Here is a 20,413-nt window from a genome sequence, read left to right as displayed (position 1 = left end):
GAGGAGAAATGCATACCATCACGTTTCCGACTTTGATAAAAGTCGGATTGTAGCCTATCGCGATTGCGGTTTATCGTATTGCGACACTGCTGCTAGCGTTGGTCGAGATCCAATGACTGTTAGCAGAATATGGAATCGGTAGGTTCAGGAGGGTAATACAGAACGCCGTGCTGGATCCCAATGGCCTCGTACCACTAGCAGTCGAGATGACAGCCATCTTATCCGCATGGCTGTAACAGATCGTGCAGCCATGTCTTGATCCCTGAGTCAACAGATGGGGACGTTTGCAAGACAACAACCATCTGCACGAACAGTTTGACGATGTTTCCAGCAGCATGGGCTATCAACTCAGAGACCATGGCTGCGGTTACCCTTGACGCTGCATCACAGACAGGAGCGTCTGCGATGGTGTACTCAACGACGAACCTGGGTGCACGAATGGCAAAACGTCATTTTTTTGGATAAATCCAGGTTCTGTTTTTCAGCATCATGATGGTCACATCTGTGTTTAGCGAAATCGCGGTGAAAGCACATTGGAAGCGTGTATTCGTCATCGCCATACTGGCGTATCCCCCAGCGTGATGGTATGGGGTGCCATTGGTTACACGTCTCGGTCACCTCTTGCTCACATTGAAGGATGGCACTTTGAACAGTGGGCATTACATTTCATTTCGTATGTGTTACGACCCGTAGCTCTACCCTTCATTTGATCCCTGCGAACCCTACATTTCAGCAGGATAATGCACGACTGCATGTTGCAGGTCCTGTACGAGCCTTTCTGGATACAGAAAATGTTCGATTGCTGCCCTGGCCAGCACATTCTGCAGATCTCTCACCAATTGAAAACGTCTGGTCAATGGTGGCCGAGCAACTGGCTTATCACAATACGTCAGTCACTACTCTTGATGAACTGTGGTATCGTGTTGAAGGTGCATGGGCAGCTGTACCTGTACACGCCATTCAAGCTCTGACTCAATGCCCAGGCGTATCAAGGCCGTTATTACGACCAGAGGTGGTTGTTCTAGGTACTGATTTCTCAGGATCTATGCACCCAAATTGCGTGAAAATGTAATCACACGTCAGTTCTAGTATAATATATTTGTCCAATGTATACCTGTTTATAATCTGCATTTCTTCTTGAATTTTAATGGCCAGTAGTGTAAATGCTGATACAGATTTAATTATGTTTCCACAAATTATCAAGAAAGGAGAGACAGCATTAGTTAACACTTAAAAATAATTAAGAGGGAAAATATGAAGCAGAACAAACACTTCTAACAAAGGAGCGACTGAACGGAAACACACATTCCAATTTACATTGTAAGTGCACTCTCCTGCTCAATTTAATATAATGTGAGCATGCATTTCAAGTAATATCAGAGTTAACAATGAAAAAGTACTAAACATAAAACATTTTTAGTCACGATTTTACACTATTGTGATATTTTCTGGAATAATTTGGAGGAAACATCAAATGATGTGGACTGTTAATGAGAACTGATATTACTTGTGTTCAAAAGTCTCAGTAAACTAAAGTTTGAACCACAAGGTATTATTTTTCATTGGATGTGTGGCAGTTACAGCACAAGTTTTGATGATTTTTAGCCCAGACATTGAACACAACACACTCTTTGATTTAGTTAATTCTTTAGGTGCCTGAAATTACTACAAATAATTGGTACCAAAGCTAGATGAACACAGTGTTCAAGATTCTCTTCAACAAAAGTAAGAGATCACCATGCTTTCTTCACAACAAAAATACAACAACTGGGAATAGTTTTTTTGTGTTAGGTGGAGGGAGGGGAGGGGGAGAGAAGCTCCCACCAGAAACATAGCACTCTAAGTGGCAACACATTGTAACCAAATACAGTTAAGAAAAATCAACACTCATCACAGAGGAAAATTGCTTCCATACATTAACAAAAATGATGGTGCACAATTATTAACACTCTGCTTAGAAATAAAATACAAACATGTATACTTAGAAGGAATGTATTGGAGTGACGCATGTTGAACAAACAGAAGTGATGAGGGACAGGTTGGAAAATTTTGCAATTATCTCTTTTATTACATGCATTTGATTTATGTAACTGCCTTTCAATTCCGTACTGTTCTGTGTTTTATGGCACTTCTAGCTAAAGTAATAATAAACCACAATAAGTGTGTAACATTACTCTGCTCTTTCCACAGAGTTGTGAACAAGTAAAGATATTATTGCACAGGTTATAACACTGGCGAAGTTCCTCACGAGTGCAAACTAGCCATTTATTGTGACAAAACAGTCTGCTTTTCTGACAATTGCTAATGACAATTTTATCACCATTTCTAATAGAACACTGATATACAAAACATGCTCAACAGTTATTTCCAAAACTCCCCAGCACAGCTACTTGTGGTATCCTGTAAGTGTAACATGGATACACTTTCAGATTTGACTGTTATGCAATATGCTGAACAATCTCTGTGGATCCTGTTGTAATACAGCAAAGTCATAATGTCGCTGAAAACAAATACATAACAGACATTTTAGTTTCCCCCAGAATTTCTTGACTATATCAATTTACCATATAATTTTTTCCATTTCCACTGTCAACAACATCAACACTGCCAATGAACAGTGAGAAAGTTATACAAACTGAAATTTTAGTTCCTAAGTAAAAAGAAGAACTATTTACCAACTACTGAAATACTGAAACAAGAAAGTGAAGAATTAGATGTATGTTCCTCCAATTAGCATACGACTTGACTGTCCACATGACTTGTTTAACGAAATGAGAGAACCCAGCCTCACTCGACAGAGCTGTTTTAGTTGCCCGCAGGAGACATCAAGTTGAGGCCACTCATTGATGACCATTTCCCACACAGTTATCATGTTATGGGGAAGCTATCTGCTGTTTCAATCACTGTTCCAAATAGTCAAAGACATTTCCTGTGGGATTAAGATCAGATGATTTAGTGGGCCAACTGAGCTACAATCTGGTGTGTGACTGTTCATTAAATCAGGAAAATATGCCTGAAGACCTATGAGGACACCTGTTGTCATACACTAAGTGTCTAAGGCACAATCATGAAATAGGGGTAGAAGAAAGGACTATACCTGATCACTGACAATGCACAAATAAACATCCTGGTATAGGTTTACAGCAACCTGTTTGAGTGGGACCAAGTTATGGCTTGAACACATGATATCACAGCATCACCTCCGGTCTGAACCACATCTTCCACACACTGCAAGTTAAAAACCTCAGGGAACCATTGTTGCACTCAACACCCGGCATCATTTGAAAAGAGCCAGAAGCATGACTTGCCAGACTATACTACACACTTCCAGTAAGTTACTGTTCAGTTTCTGGCCATTGGAGGCACGTAGCTTTATGTGCCAATGTGGACAATCGCCTTTTGTGAGGCAGACTCCAAATGTCCGCTTCATGTAGTTTCCTGTGCAATGTTCGCCCAGAAACTGTTAGAGATAGACATACATTCATTAACAGCAACAATTCCTTTTGTTGATAATGGATGACACTCATCCGTAGCAAATGTTGATTACGATATTTTTACAACCACTATTCTTAGAGTCTGTGCAGGATACAGTGGTCAGTGCACAGTGACTAATTTTTGTACAAGACACTGGGTGAGTTCAGCTGTATGTTCAGAAGGGAAGGCCAACGTTCTTTGCCCTCTTTCGGCCAACTGGGGTGAGAGAGTTGAGGTGCATGCCTTGCAATCTTTCTCAAATGATTTTACAGAAACTATTTGGTAATTTTTTTTTGTTATTTATTATTATCTATGGCAGCTTCATGATGAAATGCCTATCATTTCATTAATGGTCATAGATATTTTGATATTTGTATTTTACGATGATTGCCCAGAAAATAATACATAACTTTTTTTCTTCAACTATTCTTTATTGAACACAACGAGAATTACACACGTGAAAGAATGATGTTTTATCTACACACCCTATTTTTTCACGTAATCTCAATCCTGTTCTATGGTCTTCCGCCAGTGAGAAACAAGGATGTGTTATGTCCTGTTGGTACCAATCATTGTCCTGGTGGTGGAGTCAGTGGTTCACTGAGTGAATCAACTCATTGTCCTCAAAATGTCTTCAGCAAATGGCATCCTTTGATAGCCCAAACACGTGGAAGTCTGAGGGGGCTAGGTCAGGGCTGTATGGTGAATGACGTGACTCTGTCCAACCATGTTTTGCGATGCATTCAGCAGTCCTCAGTCTTTTGTGGGGCTGAGTGTTATCACGTTGCAGCCAAATATCTCCCGAGTTGCTGTGGCGTCGAAGTCATCAGAAGCACGTATTGAGTTCTGTTAATGTGTTGACGTATACTTCTGAATTAATAGTACCACCTCTTGGCATCACATCAATGAGAATCACAACTTCACAGTCCCAGAACACGGTGATCACGATCGGAAGCAGTTGTTTTGGATTTTTTCTTCTGTGGGGAGTGGGAATGGCACCATTACTGTTTTGTTTAGGGCTCAAGATGGTGAACCCAGATTTCATTACTTGTCACAATCTGGGACAAGGAGGCCTCCTCCTCAGCTTCAAAATGTTGCAACAAATCAAAACAAATGTTTTTTCTGTGCGATTTGTGATCCACCTTTAGACAAGGCAGGACCCATCTTGCACACTCTTGAATATCCAAGAGTGCAGGTAATTGCATCCACACTTCCTTTGCTGACTGACAGATGCAGCGCCAACCGCTGAGTCATAATGCATCTGTCCTCGTGAATGACAACATCAGCTCGCTCAAACATGTCTGGTGTGCAGCTGTGGGTGATCTCCCCGACGGCTGCAAATCGTGAAGCTCTGCTGAACTGCCTTCTGATGACATCCCCTCCGCCCGCAGCGACAAACTGTGCTTCTGTCAACAGCAGATGCTCCACAGACTTTGCACAAGTGTTTGTGAATATTCCCCATAGTTTCTTTCTCTGCAGTGAGAAATTCAATGACAGCACATTGCTTGTAACATACAGCATGGTCCTGCAGCTACACTATCTGGCATGCTCATTTAGGAGACTTCAAATAACACATACAAACGTCTCACATTTGTAGCAATATTTTTGGCTGAGAAAAAAATGTGGTGCATTACTTTCTGGGCAAACCTCATAGTAAGACACTGCGCAAAATTAAAAAAGTCTGAAATGAAAAATAGCATTTGCTATGTTTCTCATTTGATGCATATTACATTATATGTTACTGCATATGAAATTTAGCTAACATAATGAATTTTTCTTTAGATATTGGTGGAGACCTCTGTCTGTCTTCTCTATCTGTCACCAATCTCAAAAACTAATCTTGTGTACCTCAGTCATCTGCGATCATGATTAAGGCAGAATGAAATATCCATAACATTCCTCGTATCTCCTAACATTCCTCAAATCTCAAATGGCTTGAGATATCAAAATGAGATTTTGGCAAATGATGGCATGCAAAGAGCAGAGTATTTTGTCATATGGTTATTATGTGAAACTTCATTATCTGCCATGTTATTCCACTAACTACAGACTTTTTTGATGAAATAATGTAATTTTTTTATGGGCCATCGACAGCTGGTCAAACGAGAAATTCAATGGTTTTGGAACAACATAAGTGAGGACATCACATATTTCTTTTTATACCAAAGATGTGATTTTTCATAAGCTACTGACCTTACTTGTCCTCAGTTCCTCACTTAATAAATCACTGTTCCACAATTCTCTCACAACTGCGACTGCACAACATGTTAGTGATGTGATGATGTGTAAACTCTGCCATGTTTTGGCAAAAGAAGCAAATTTTAAGAAGGCAACAACGGAAATGTACTTTTCACTCCAGATTCACCATTCATGACGATTCTCTGAAAGTTACAAATGGTTACCAACTCAGGCGAAAATAAATCAATGCTTTTGTTGCATTTTCAGTACAACTATTTTTAGATACTAACCAAAGCAGACATGACGGTAGATCTTTTTGGATGGTCATCAAGCAAGTTTGGGCCTAGAGATGCTCCACGTAATACTTACAAACAATGTGTGCACACTACAGTTTAGAATGCCACTTCCCCTCCAGCGCTCGGCATTTCCCCTACAGCCCGCTGAGTGCCTGGCTGCAGCCCCCACCACTGTCGCTCTCTTCACACTTACCCCGCAGACTGCACATCTACTGGCCACATTATTCTGTGCACCCTCTACACATATTACATGGCTCTGGTAAGTCCATTTCTTGTAGACCAGCTGGGCAGTCCATGGTAAATACCAACAAATCAAGCAACTTCATCCACTGTGTGGTCACACGTACTTATGAACACAATATCTCATTTCTGCTATTTTTGTCATGTCTTCTCAAAACACATCTTAGTGTGCCAATTCCACAGAAATGAATGGCACTTGCACACCATTTCAATGCTATGACTTATGTCAGTGGTAGAGAGTAACATGTCATCCTGATAACTATTCTACACAATCTACATTAGCAGTATGCTCGTTTAAGAGGGGTGGGGGGGAGGGGGTGGGGGGTGTGAGGGGAGGGGGGGGGGGGTGACGGAGAGATGAGATTATGAAGCTTGCAATGAGGGTCAATACAGACTGTCTGAACACTTTTAGTAAATTTGTCTGAACTTGTCTTCAATATATGTAATTTCTATATAAACGTTACTTATTCTTAGAGCCGTATGAATGTCTCCTGCATGTAACTCTTAAAAATAGCTTAAAAATGACATTTTCCCCACAGTATGTCAGTGAAGTTCTAAAATACGCATTATATCGACCTTAATAATTTTAACTGCCAAATATTTTGCAACGGCGAAGAGGCAGAGGACACTGACTTGCTGTTACCATCGCACAAAATTCTAAGGTATTAATTACAATAATGATAAGAAGAAATTAGTACCTGAAAGGCAACACTCCTTTCTAATGGGACTACTGGTCACTGGAATTTCCAACATTAAACAGGTAATGGAGCCTCTCAGAAAAATAACTTTGAATCTGAAATTATGACATTTAATATCACTTAGATATTTAAAAAATGTTTAGGTAGTTTTTAGTTTGTTTCAGCTAAGTAAGGAGCACAGACTGACAAAAAATAAATAATCTTCAATGTACTCTTTATCACTACGATACAAAAGGTTCTTTTGTCAGTGTTTAAATTTACAACAAGAGCCACACGCTAAAACTTATTTTGCTGAATTTTAATTTTTTCGTCTTTGGTCACTTAAAGAAATGACTGTGGCAATTCTATTTCATGTCTTTAAAATATCATTAATGCACTTCTGTTTGGTAATTTACAATTCCCATTTTTACAGTGTATTTAGTATGAAAGCACACAGAAAGTAGAGGAGCCACTCAGGACAGCAAACTGGTGGTATCTGTGACTGGGCAAGGCACCATGCGAGAATAGGTCAGGGCAGGTGAAACAACGTGCCCGGTGCCATGCTGTGCCAAGATATTCAGAGTTAGTCTGACCTGTGCTGCCGCCCCCTCCCTGGCTTCCATCTTCTGACCTCACCTGAGGGAGGTAGGAAAGGCTTTTAGTGCTCTCTGCATATCGATTCACTGCTCGAAGTTCTTCTAGTGTCATATGTCTGCTTGTAGTAGCACTACTTGAAGATGAACGGCTTGAACCCTGGAATGAAGAAAGTAAATATGTGCTTATTTCTGTTTTAATAATGTACAAAAATCTCTGGTTGAGAATTACGGATTATTTAGGAATAAAGGAGATGATTCACTGAAAGGCAGAAGTGCTGCATTGTCAACAGGAACAGAAACAAAAGGTACAGAGCTTTGCTAGCTTTCGGTGGGTTACGTAGGGGTGCAGGTATAGGGGCGCAGGTGGCAGAGGGCTGGGCACGCAGTTTCACAGACTATAGCGTGAGATAGCAGCACACAACTAGCTGACACAAATTACTGGCCGGAGGTACTGGGTCAGGGGAGATTATATATCACACACACACACACACACACACACACACACACACACACACACACACAATTGGGTGGTTGGGGGGGGGGGGGGGGGCAGCGAGTTACCTTAGATTTAGCCAGGGAGGTGATGGGAGTGAAGGATGTGGTGTAAGGATAGCGCCCATCTGCACAGCTCAGAAAAGCTGGTGGTGGTGGGGATCCAGATGGTACATGTTGTGCTCTGCTGCATGTTTTGCCACTGTGTGGTCCACCTTGTTTATAGCAAAAGTTTGGTGATGGCCATTCGTTCTAGTTGATAGTTGATTGATTATCATATGAAATTATCATCTTCCTACAAAGCAGGCAAAAATTATTTAAACCACACATACAACACAAGAAATAAAAAAAATTTTATGCTTCTCACACACAAACTGAAATTATATGAATGGGCTCCACTGTATATGGGGATGACAATATTATAACAAATTAATGGGCAAAAATGTATTTAATATTAAGCCAGAGATCCTAAAAATAGGGCTACATTAGATTCTGGGGGAGAAATGCTACTATTCAATAGAAGAATTTTTAGAGGACGACATGATAATTTGAGCTAGGGTAATTTAGAGTTAGATTTTTAGATACTATTTTTATTATTATTATTGTTATTATCATCTCTGCCTATTGTGTATAAAAACAAAATTGTATTATTATTATTATTATTATTATGCTGTATGTAAACATTCAGAGCGTATACGCGGACAAGGAAAAAAATTCCCGGATATTTCCCGGTACCAGTACTGTGCTATCTCATTTTTGGTTTTTTATTATGGCATATGTCATACATGCTATAAATAAAACATGTTCTTTTGAAATGCAGTGAACAGTTGAAACCAGCCAATAGTGTGGAATTAAACACTTTGTTTCAAACTAATTGACTGCCACAGCCAAAAAGATTAATTAAGCCATATTTCTTTAGCGAACCGACAAAAATAACTTCATTGTTCTGCAAGGCGATTAATGCTTGACTGAAAATGCTGCCTGGGGCAGATACCCTGGTTTGCTCCCAGTGAATATAGCAGCTTGGACACGCCAGTAAAATTTTTCTGGGTAACATCTTGCTTATACAGCCAACAGCCACACTTTTGTAGACAGAAGTGGAAGGTACATGCGCGACTCAACTGTGCATGCGCATGGGTCTGCTCACAACTGCTCACATGAATCCAATGTAAACAGTTATGATGTTGTTATGAAGCATTGCGTAGTCTTCCTAAAGCCTTTGACGCATTTTGCTACTGGCTGACGCTTCTATGAACAATGTGTTTTGTTGTGTACATTGTGCTTTTCCTTTGAAACTTAAGTTTTATTTTAGTTTTTTTCTCTCATTCATGTTTTATTGCTGCAGTATTATTCTGCTGTAGCGGGATGCAGTAATATAATTTGTTAGAGAGATATTTCTTAACAGTCAAAATTACAAAAAATTAACTGAAAACTAAAATTTAAAAAAATCCCAGAATTCTTAAAAATTCCCAGTTTTCTCATGGATGAAAAAATTCCCGGCTTTTTCCCGGATCTCCCGGTTGTCCCGGGTCATATACACCCTGACATCAGCTTTTATGTTTACTGTAAATTTTTCCAAACTTTTGACGTGTCTCCTGTACCTGAATCAAATGATTTTGATTATGTATGTTATGAGACTAATAACCCACAATTCACAATTCATACCAATGTAAAACGCTGTGCAGTGGCTGCAGCAAGGCTGGTGTATAATATGCCTGCTTTCAAAGCTGGCCCAGCCTCTGATGGGGTAGGACAAGACTGTGCTGGGTGTGATCCCTTCGACAGGGGACTGGGGGTGGGAGTCCATGGCGATGGGCTAGGATGCTGTAGAGGTTGGGTGGGCGATGGAACACCACTTTCGGTGGGAAGGTAAGTTTCTCGGATAGGATGTCCCTCATTTCATGGCATGATGATAGACAATCAAAGCCCTAACAAAGAATGAGAGTCAGTCCCGGGTGGTATTGAGTGACAAGGGGGGGGGGGGGGGGGGGGGCTTCTTTGCGGTTGGTTCTTGGGATGGATGTGTGGATCAGGTGTGTGTGGGGATATGGCACAGGAGAGCTGTTTGTGTATTAGGTCTGGAGGATATTGCCTGTCTGTGAAGGCCTTTGTGATTCCTTCAGCAAACTGGATGAGGGAGTTCTCATCAATGAAGATGCATCTGCCTTGGGTGGCCAGGCTGCAGGGGATGGATTTTTTGCTGTAGAAGGGGTGGCAACTGTCAAAGTGCAGGTAGTGTTGGTGATTGGTGGTGATTGGTGGGTTTGATGTGGACCGAGGTGCAGATGGAGACATCTGAGAGGAGGAAAACGACATCTAGGAACATGACACGATGTGTGGTGGAGGACCAGGTGAAGTGGATAGGAGAGAAGGTGTTGAGATTGTGGAGGAATGAGGATAATGTGTTGGCCTTTGGTCCAGATTATAAACATGTCATTAATAAACGTGACCAAGACCAGGGTTTGGATTTTTGGGAAGCTTTGGAATGTTTCCTCTAGATGACCCATGAAGAAGTTGGAAAATGAGAGCGCTTTGCGGGTGCCACCGGCTGAGCCACGCATTTGTTTTTGTGCTTTCCCTTCAGAGATGAAGTAGTTATGGGCTAGGGTGTAGTTGGTTAGGTGTATCAGGAATGAAGTGGTGGGTTTGGAATTTGCAGGGTACTGTGAGAGATAGTGTTTAATTGTGGCAAGGCCATGGGCATGAGGGATGTTGGTGTATGAGAAGGTTGCATCAACAACGATGTGTAGGGACCCGAGAGGTAAGGGCGTGGGCATCGTGGGGATCCAGTGCAGGAAGTGGTCGGTATCTTTCATGTAGGAGGCTCTGTTTTGGACAATTGGTTGCTGAAGTTGGTCAACTTCTGTCAGTGGGGGCACTGTAACCAGCCACAATGGGGCAACCAGGTTTGTTTGGTTTGTGGATTTTGGGGAGCATGTAGAAGGTGGGTGTGCGGCTCTTTTGGGATGAGTAGGGAGATGGGCTCAGGGGAGGGGTTCTGGGAACGGCCGAAGGATTTCAGCAGGGACTGGAGGTAATGTTGGACAGCTGGTGGAGACACTCTGCCAGGTAGTCACTCTGGTTCATCACAACAGTGGTGGAACCTTTGTCTGCAGGGAGGATGATTAGGTCAGGATCCGGTTTTAGGTTGTATAGGGCTATTCTTTCTTCTGCTGAAACAGGAAAAAAAATCCCCGGATTTCCCAGTTAAAAATACACTTTCTCCTGGATGAAAATACACTTTTTCCGTGTTAAGTAACAGCATACTTTTCCTCGGAACTGTAAAACTTATCAATCCTTTAAATGGTTGTGGTTGTATACACTGGCATAGAATTTCCGGGCACTTTAGAAAACTAAACTCAGGGGAAAAAACAAGTTTTGGAAAGATTTCTGATGTGCAGCAACACGTACACTGCATATTTTCGTATTACAAAAGTATAAATTCTAATTCCACCAAACACCGCATGTTACTTTCCGAAGAATTGAAATCAAGATTGCGATGCGCTTTTGTAAGCCAGTCGTAGTTCATGTCAAGCGATCCTGCCAGCCGATGATAGCGGATATTCAGAGCATAGGACACGTGATGTAGTCAGTCAATAGCAACATCACTGTTAAGTAGTGCGAACACACAAACAGGAACAGGTAATGGTTTAAATTAATATACATAGTGTTGCTACAAGAAAAGAAAAGCTTTTACGTATAATATTGGTCTCTAAGATTAATAAGCTGCAAGAGAAACTAAGCTTTCACACATAATGTTGATCTTTTTTGCGCGTGTTACACTTTAAGATACATTTGTGCCAGTAAAATTTTTAACGACGACATAAATGTCTGATCTGGGCTCGAAAATATTCTAAATGGTCGTCGTCAAAGATTTTATTTTTGAATGAGAGTCAAACACTCTGTGATTTAAAAAATTCATCGGACATTCATCGCACAGAGTGCATCTTGCATAAAAAGAAATTTACTTTGACAGTAATGCTTTCCAAACAACCATTTGGAATATTTTCTCGTGACCTGTTAGAAATACATTCATTTCAGTAGTTGCCAGTGAGCGCCAGATAACAGGCGTCGCCGCACTTGCGCATCTACAGTGACGCAGGAAGTCTGTACGTTCGTACGTGTAAAACATTCAAAGATCTTACATTATGTCATAAAGGAAACAAGACATTAGAGGATACTCCAAGAGCATGGGAATTTTGTGAACCATAATAAAATGCATCATTCGGCTTAAAGTGCACATTCGTATGTCCAGATTCAGATGTAAATTTTCTTGGAGAACCAGTACTGTTTTATCTCATGTTTGGTTCTTTATTAAGGCATAATCCTATACATGCTAGAAGATAAAAATGTGAACTTGAAATGCAGAGAATAGTTGTAACTAGCCAATAGTGTGGAATGAAACACTTCATTCAAATAAATTGACTGCCTCAGCAGAAAAGATTTCTTTAACAAACCGACAAAAATAACTTCATTGTTCTGCAAGGCAATTAACGCTTGACTGTCAAGACAGGTGGAAACAAAATAAAATCTGAAACTAATTACATATTTTAGCCTTCCATAATTATGTGAATATATTTTAATTCACTTGATAGCTCCCGGCCACAGAAATCCGATTTGTTTTCATTTGATGTGAGAGCAATAAACGAAGAGGAAACAGCAAAATCACTTAACGTAAACACGGGTCATGTGTAAGACGTGTTATTTGGTCTTAAGTGTGCCAAAATGCAATGCCACATCTCTTCACACAGCTTTCTTCTATCTCACGTCTCTGTATTTCGCTCTGTGGAAGTCAAACATGTAATATTTTGTAATGGGTGCCATCAAACTATATTCATGCCAGTGGAAATTAAAATGTCCTGCAGTACCTCTCCTGCTCCCAATCGGCCAGTTTGACATCCTACCCCTCTTTAAAAAACCTCACAATTAATACTGGATAGGATTATTTGTAACTGGCAGAACAAGAACTCTTCAGAAAATCTGCTGTCTTTACTGCCTATTAGCTAATAACTTGCTGTTTTCTGTGACATAAAATTAAATATAGGGTACATAAAACGAGTAAAGACAAGAGGCAAGCAAGACATTAGAATGCACTTCTTCAATCCTTAAGTCCTAGCTTTTTTCCCTCTCTAATCTTGCTACAGCTTTACATGACGTGCTTTCCTTTCTGCGAAAGAATCTATTACCTCATCAAAGTTCGTCAACGTTTTGCTATATGAAAAAGTGAAATGTCATTGTCTAATACTAGAAAAGCTGTTGATACAAATAGTACCCAAGACTGGTGTCGTTTCTCGATCTGATTACGTGTATTTTGTCTGTGTGCTAGATAAAATGAAATACGCCTGCCTAATATTGCAGCAAGTGTTACACACACCAAATAAACAAGACTGTTTTGGCACAAATGGTCATTTTTATAACACTACGGAATATAATTCACGTAGTACCAATATCAAATGCCTATTAGGCCTACTACAAGCAAAACGTTTTATGTTAGGAAATAGCTTCACATTTCATTCATACTCTCTACCTTCTGAAGCATGAGATCAAAAAGTAGTGGTACGAAATTTTTATATAAATGTGGAATCGTCATATTCTTCTGTGATTTGTGAGAGTCCTCGTTTCTTCTCCTTCCACGTTCTAAGAAACAATCTTGTCATCACTAATTCTGTAACTATTCCTGCCAGTGTCAAAACTTATTCTTTGGTTATCTTCACTAACCCTGCCACAATCACCAGTTTAGTTACCCCGCAATTATTCTCCGGTTAGGCGTTGTTACGTGTTCGTACAACGCGTTTTCCGCGCTACTCCCAGAATAGAACTTTCGCGGCTGCTAGCCGGGGACTGTATTACTGGCCCTTAGAAGTGTAGTGGTCTGGCCAAAAATTTTCTTTCAAAATTTCATTTTCTTGGATACACGGAGGAGACAATACGCAATCTTTGTTGCCTGTTATTCCCGTTAGGCATTTATTTCCACTCTGGTAGTCTGAATCTATGGAATTCGCTAATAGTTATAACAATGCTGATCAATTGCAAACCTAGTCAACCACATAATTAGCGATTGGCATTCACCCATTCGGCTTTATTCCGCTCAGCTTGTATAGATCCATCTCTTTTTGTCTGTACGAAAGTTTACTTCTAGATGCGTCAGAGATTCCCCTGGCAGAGACATCACTTATACTATGCATGCATCCAAAAATCAACTTACGATTCTTTCAGAAATCAACTTAGAATTTGTTAAAAAACCAATAGGAATGTGTTCAAAATCATGTGAGTAATCGATAGACCAACATGCGCTGGTTGTTGGGCGCTTTGTGAAAGAAGGTATTTTTCCTCAATAATATGAATTTGGTTTGTCCCTGCCCCCCAGTCCCGGCCTGTTGCGCATGCGTGAATCTGTCAGCTTAGGCGCAACAGTAAAATTTTTCCGGATTGCATCTGGCTGCCTGCTGCTATTGCTTATACAGCTAACTGCACACTTCTGTAGCCAGAAATGGGAGAAGGTACTACTCATATGCGACTCAACTGCACATGCGCATAAGCTCGCTCGCAACCGCTCAAATGAATCTAATGTAAACAGTTGTGACGTAACGCTTATTGTAAACAATTTATTGTTATGAAACATTGCATAGTCTTCCTAAAGCCTTCAACACATTTTGCTGTTGGCAGACACTTGTATGAGCACTTGAGCACTGTGTTTTGTTGTTGTGCATGGTGCATTTCCTTTGCAACTTCAGTTTTATTTTGGTTTTTTATTGCTGCAGTATTATTCTGCAGTAGCGAGATACAGTAATATTCTATGTTAGAGTATTGGTTCTTACCAGTCAAAGTTACAAAAATTTAACGGAAAACTAAAGAAATGAAAAATCCCCAGAATTCTAAAAAATTCACGGGTTTTTCCCGGTTTCCTCCCAGATGAAAAAATTCCCGGGTTTTTTCCGGATCTCCCAGTTGTCCAGGGTCGTACACACCCTGTGAAAGGTTGTTCTTAGGGATGGAGCTTCGGAAGGATGGTGAGGCCAGGTTGGAAGTTTGGAATTCCTGGAAAGTGACCAGGGGATGGTTGGACGGGAGTGTGAGAGAGTCATAGTTGGATGGTGGTACAAATGGGGACAGGCAGGTTTTGTTGGAAGGATTGGATTGGCTTTGGTTGGAGGGATTGGTGGCAAAGAAGTGTTTTCACTGTAGGAAGCAAGAGACTGTTTCAGTTCTGGATTTTGTGGATTGTGGGTATGGGTTTTTGGAGAATGCGGTAGGTTGAAAAGATCAACTCAGCAGGGTCTGGGTGCTATGGGTGGTTGACGAGGAGGAACACTGAATAGTATTGGGGTTGGATAGTGGTGTACCAAGGCAGGAGTAGGATTTCAGCAGGCTGGATAACTTATTTCCATTAGTCATTCCCTAGATATAAAGTTCCAAACTGTACATTGATGTACCTGGGTATAAATCAAAATAAAACTAAATGATGTGGAAACACACCGACACAAGGATGTTGCCACTCACCACTTATTATTTTTTTTTATATATGCAAGTGTGCTTCTTGCGTGTAAACAGCACATTGTAGATTGAAGGTGTAGGGTGTGCAGTTTGAAACCCAAAATGGATCACTGAATGAAGATGATGTTCTATTTGACTTGGAAGGCAGGAACATTGGGTTTAACGTCCTGTCAATGTCAAGGTCATTAGAGACTGAGAACAAGCTCTGATTCTGCCAAGGATGGGGAAGGAAATTGGGCGTGCCCCTTCAAAGGAACCATCCCAGCATTTGCCTGGAGCAATTTAGGAAATCAAAGAAAATATAAATTTGGCTGGCTGGATGCGGACTTGAACGATCATTCTCTGTCTGACTTGGAAAACCAGTGAAAGGGACTCAGAAAATGCTGACAACAATTTATAAAGAACATGCTGTCATCTCAAAGTGTGTTTACAAGAGGTTTAAATGCCTCAAAAAACGTGTGGGTCACAATGGAAGATGTTCTCTGAACTGGCCTGCCTGCAACTGCAAGCACCTTGATGAACATAAATAAGGTGGAGAAAGTTTTGTCTAAGAATCGTTGTGTCTTAGTGCAAATGATGGCAGAGGAAGTGGGAGTTTCCAGGATTTGTACAGCTGCTCCCAGAAGTGCATTACCTCACAATTGCCTAGGATTAGGGTAACGCAAATTTTGCTCCCAACTTGTGACCCACACTTTGAACCTGGCTTGACGTCTGTAGAGACCTCATCCACATGCCGTATTGAGATGCAACTTTCCTATTAACCGACACAATACCTGGTACTCAAGACACAACCCTGAAAACAATGTTAAAGTATGGAGTGGCAATGTCCAGGATTACAATGAGAGATCACACATCAAGACAATACTTGTAATGTTCTTCGACTTCGAGTGTGTGTCACCCATGTCATTACGCACATGGAAATACTGAAATGTCTGTTGCAACAGATCAAGCGGGTGCACTCCCAGTACACCAAATAAGGTGACTGGATCCCACTCCACGACTGTCCGGCCATGCACTGCCTTTCCAGTGCAGCAGTTCCTGGCCAACACCCAGCTGAGTCACTCAGTCACACATCCTATTCCACAGACTTGTCTCTCCTGGATTTTTTCTTGTTCCCCAAACTGAAATCAGCTCTGAAGGACAAGAGATTTTCAGAACTCTCAGATATCCAAATATAGTAATGACTCAATTGAGGGCTATCCCTAAAGACTACTAAATCAGGAGTTCCCGGAACTTTAACAGCCATTCCCAGAAATGCATTACCATTGACGGGGATTACTTAACAGTTACGACAGTTATTAACTGCTGTTTCAAGTAAACCAGTCAACCACTCACACTGTAAATACAGTTGCTGTACACTTTGTAGAGGTGACAAACAAAGACAAATGAGTGCCAAGATGCAGTTCATGAGAAGAAGAGCTGGCTGTAAACTATGGGACAGGAAAAGATCTAATGACATCTTTAAGGCTTTCAAAGTAAACCAATGATCAAATTCGTACAGAATTACAGATCATCTTGGAAAGGCAGTGTACTATGATGAGGATTAGCCAGATCCTCCAAACAATTCTCAAATACCAACCTGGAAGCAGAAGAGATGTGAAAGAGCAGTAAGGATATGGACTGAGATCGTAAAAGGCCACTACACTTAGTACTGGAGAGGAGGAGGAGGAGGAGGAGGAGGAGGAGGAGCAACAAGAAGAAGAAGAAGGAGGAGGAGGAGGAGGAGGAGGAGGAGGTGGTCTGTTTTGATGATGTGCTCTCTCTCTCTATCACACACACACACACACACACACACACACACACACACACGTGTGATTACAGATGTGAGTGCATTGGGATTTTTTCACTTTAATTTTCCCTCCTTTTATTTAAATTTCTGTGTTATGTTTCATCTTTCACAATTTGCAGATTATTACAGCAACTTTCTTTCACATTGCTCTTCAGAATTTGCAAGATATCCAACATCTCATGTTAAAACAAATAACTACTGTAGCAAAAAATGAAGAAAGAAAAAAAATCTTCACATTAAAATAAGAACAGAAAAAGTGATGTTACTTGCAAGATGGCAGCAGATGACGAATAAATGATAAAACCAAAACCAGATTTGAATACTTGGGATTTCCCAAGGAGAAGGGGGGGGGGGGGGGGGAAAGAGCGAAACAGATGGAGGGGTTGGAGGAAAGAAGGTTATTCAGAATACAAGTAGGAAAGTATCCTACAGTCCTGTCTAAAAGAGACAAAATGTGAGTGAAATCTACAATGAAATTAAATCAGCTATGAACAACATGCTGTTTGTTGGCACTTCATTTTTGCTTTCTTGCTCCTCATGTTCTTGTTGTATCTCCCTGGATTTTCAGGTACTTCCTTCACAATTCCTGAATTGTCTGACTACCTCCAACTGTTCTCTCATTTATGCAGTGTAGGTGACAATCTGGTTCTGAAAGGTAGCATTTCTGACACTTTTCATTTGTGCCTGCATCTGCTACCACACACTGTTTTTGGTCACTCTCACTCACATTTCATATTTTGTATACGGGGAAATATAAAATATATCAAAAAACCATAAGCAAATGTGAACTAAGTAACAGCACATACAAGAAAAAGCCTGTTGCCAGCAAACAGTCTTCTTTTTCAGCAATACACATGAAAACAAAACATATGAAATATGACTATGTATTAGGTTAGCAAATAATTTTATCAATATAGGGTTGTGTCACCTACACTGTGATTATTACAATTTAACTTGTGTTGTAAGTGCAAGGCACTCTGCTTGGAGTCTAGACATTAAAATCTGTGGTTTTGAGCTGATCTGTTCAGTCATGGTTATCTAGCATCCTTTGGTAGTCTTCTAAACATTTTCACTTTGAGTTTACTTAAGCTGCACATAATACAACAAATTGCGGTTGTGTATACATGAGGGGTTTGGGTGGGGAGGGGGGGGGGGGGGGGGGAGGGAAGGGTGCAGAACACAGATAATATCCAAAAATAAGAACAAAAAAAGGAACACAAACACAAGAAACTGATAAAAAGTGCTCCTCCAAATATGACAAAGTATTATTTTTATAAAATATTTGCTTGCTTTCAATAATTGGACTTCTATTGAAATGTATAACATGTTTTTACAGGGTACAGTACATCCAACATTGTGTTGATGTTCAAAGACATTTTCTTTCTGCCCGCACTTGAAAAGAATTTATACAACTGTAAATGAATCCATTCATCAACACCATATGGGCGCATTGGAAGAGTTTGTAGAAGAGATCCTGTATGGTAGTCAAGTCAAATATATATTTGTTTACTTTTGTATTTTTCTGTCTTCAGCTGTGTAGCTGTCACATGTGTACTGTACGCGAGAATGACTCTAAAAGTTCAGTTTACCTTACACATTACATTTGCAGCTGCACCTTAAGCTGATGGGTACACAACTCTACTATAGACTATATCTACATCTACATTTATACTCCGCAAGCCACCCAACGGTGTGTGGCGGAGAGTAAGTGTATTTCATCTGAAAAGACTAGATTTCATAGTCTCACCTTAAAGAGACCATTTTCTTCAAGGCTTATAGAGAGTCTTGTATAGCTCTCGAGAAGATTATTTTCTGGAATAATGCCAAGGGAGGTGGATGGTGCTGTGGAGTCAAACCCCTCTGGCACATGTATCAGGGCAGGAGTAGATTGGCTTTCTTCTTGATGCGATATAGCTGAAATGTGATGTAAATATTTCATATGAATATATTTTCAGCAAATTGTTCCTAATACTGTATAAGCATTTAAATACAACTAGAATGTGTAGTGGTTTTCCATTTTACTCAAGGGAAATTCCCTACGGTGTTATTTTTAGTCAGATCATGCATCCTACAATATACAAAGAAATAATGAATAACATACATCACATTTAATGTAAATGCAGCAGAGTCGGAGTTTCTGAAATCATTGATGGCAATTTGATTTTTTTCTTGTAAATTTTGAACTTAATTGAAACAGGTTGATCTGTAAAACAAAACTGTTTTGTGGGAATGTAAATTACATATTAAGACATCAATAAATGCAGTGAAATGGAATGTGGGAGAGTATACACTATTCACCCCAACCAATGTGTGTAACTACCTCAAATTATTACAATTAAATGCCATCACACTACAAAGTAAGATATACTTTTTTTCCTTCACTGAATTTCAATCAGAACTTCTTACAAACTGAAAGATTTTTGAGAAGAACACTGAATTTTATGTAGGTTTTAATAAAGCTGTATTGAACATAATATTCAACATATTTCACTGTCATCAAACAGGCAGAAACTATACACGACCTTAAAAAGAAATGAACAAAGAATAATGCAAAATTAATACAAAATGTTCTTAAACAAAAATCAAATAAAAACTGACACAAATGAAACTGAACTCCTTTTTCTGGTTATAAGATGCACATAAAAGGTGATCAATTGCTTTTCTAATTGTGGAGAAAGAATAAAGACTGAAAATTAATCACTGAACAAATGGGTACGATATATCAGTTCACTTCAGTCTGGTAAAGAACTTGGAACATGTAAGAGCATTAACAAGGAAATGTACATGTAATTCACTTGAGCAGCATCTCATAGCCCTATACCATCATCCCACTTACAAAGGCAAGAAAGTAGTCTACTAGACAGTGCCAATTATTGACAGTTAAATGTTTTATTAAATTAAAGAAAATGTTAATGGAAGGCAAGAAATTGATACTATCAAAGTATTTGATTGTGTGGCTGATGACTAGAGAAAGTAAGTGAATGTTGACAAAGGAACATGCACACAAATCACCAAATTACTCCCATGAAAACAAATGTAATAATTTCCACAGATCCCTGGCTAGCAAAGTACTGGGCTACCACAAAGTATTCATTCAATTTCAAAGCTCTGTTTTTCCCACTGTATTACATAAACAAATATGACTGATGTGAAAACGGAACTGTAAAATCACCAAGT

At 40.0% G+C, this 20,413-nt stretch overlaps 1 protein-coding gene across 9 annotated transcripts in view; it reads right to left on the bottom strand.

The window, feature by feature from the left end:
- LOC126175210 (rho GTPase-activating protein 20) overlaps positions 1–20,413 on the bottom strand; it is a 180,592-nt gene that overhangs the window by 80,317 nt on the left and 79,862 nt on the right. For 5 of the 9 annotated variants that reach the window (XM_049921834.1, XM_049921833.1, XM_049921835.1 and 2 more), the window contains 2 exons: positions 18,984–19,150; positions 7,502–7,618 (listed from right to left, as the gene is read on the bottom strand). In XM_049921834.1, the coding sequence (XP_049777791.1) occupies positions 7,502–7,618; positions 18,984–19,150 (284 nt within the window). Of the gene's footprint in view, positions 1–2,233; positions 2,501–7,458; positions 7,619–18,983; positions 19,151–20,413 lie in introns of those variants that run through there. The other 4 variants (XR_007535541.1, XR_007535542.1, XM_049921837.1 and 1 more) reach the window with 2 other exon arrangements.

Source organism: Schistocerca cancellata, chromosome 3, assembly GCF_023864275.1.
Source record: "Schistocerca cancellata isolate TAMUIC-IGC-003103 chromosome 3, iqSchCanc2.1, whole genome shotgun sequence".
Lineage (NCBI taxonomy): Eukaryota > Metazoa > Arthropoda > Insecta > Orthoptera > Acrididae > Schistocerca > Schistocerca cancellata.
Note: the sequence above shows the minus strand (reverse complement) of the source record. Positions and strands in the feature narration are given on the sequence as shown.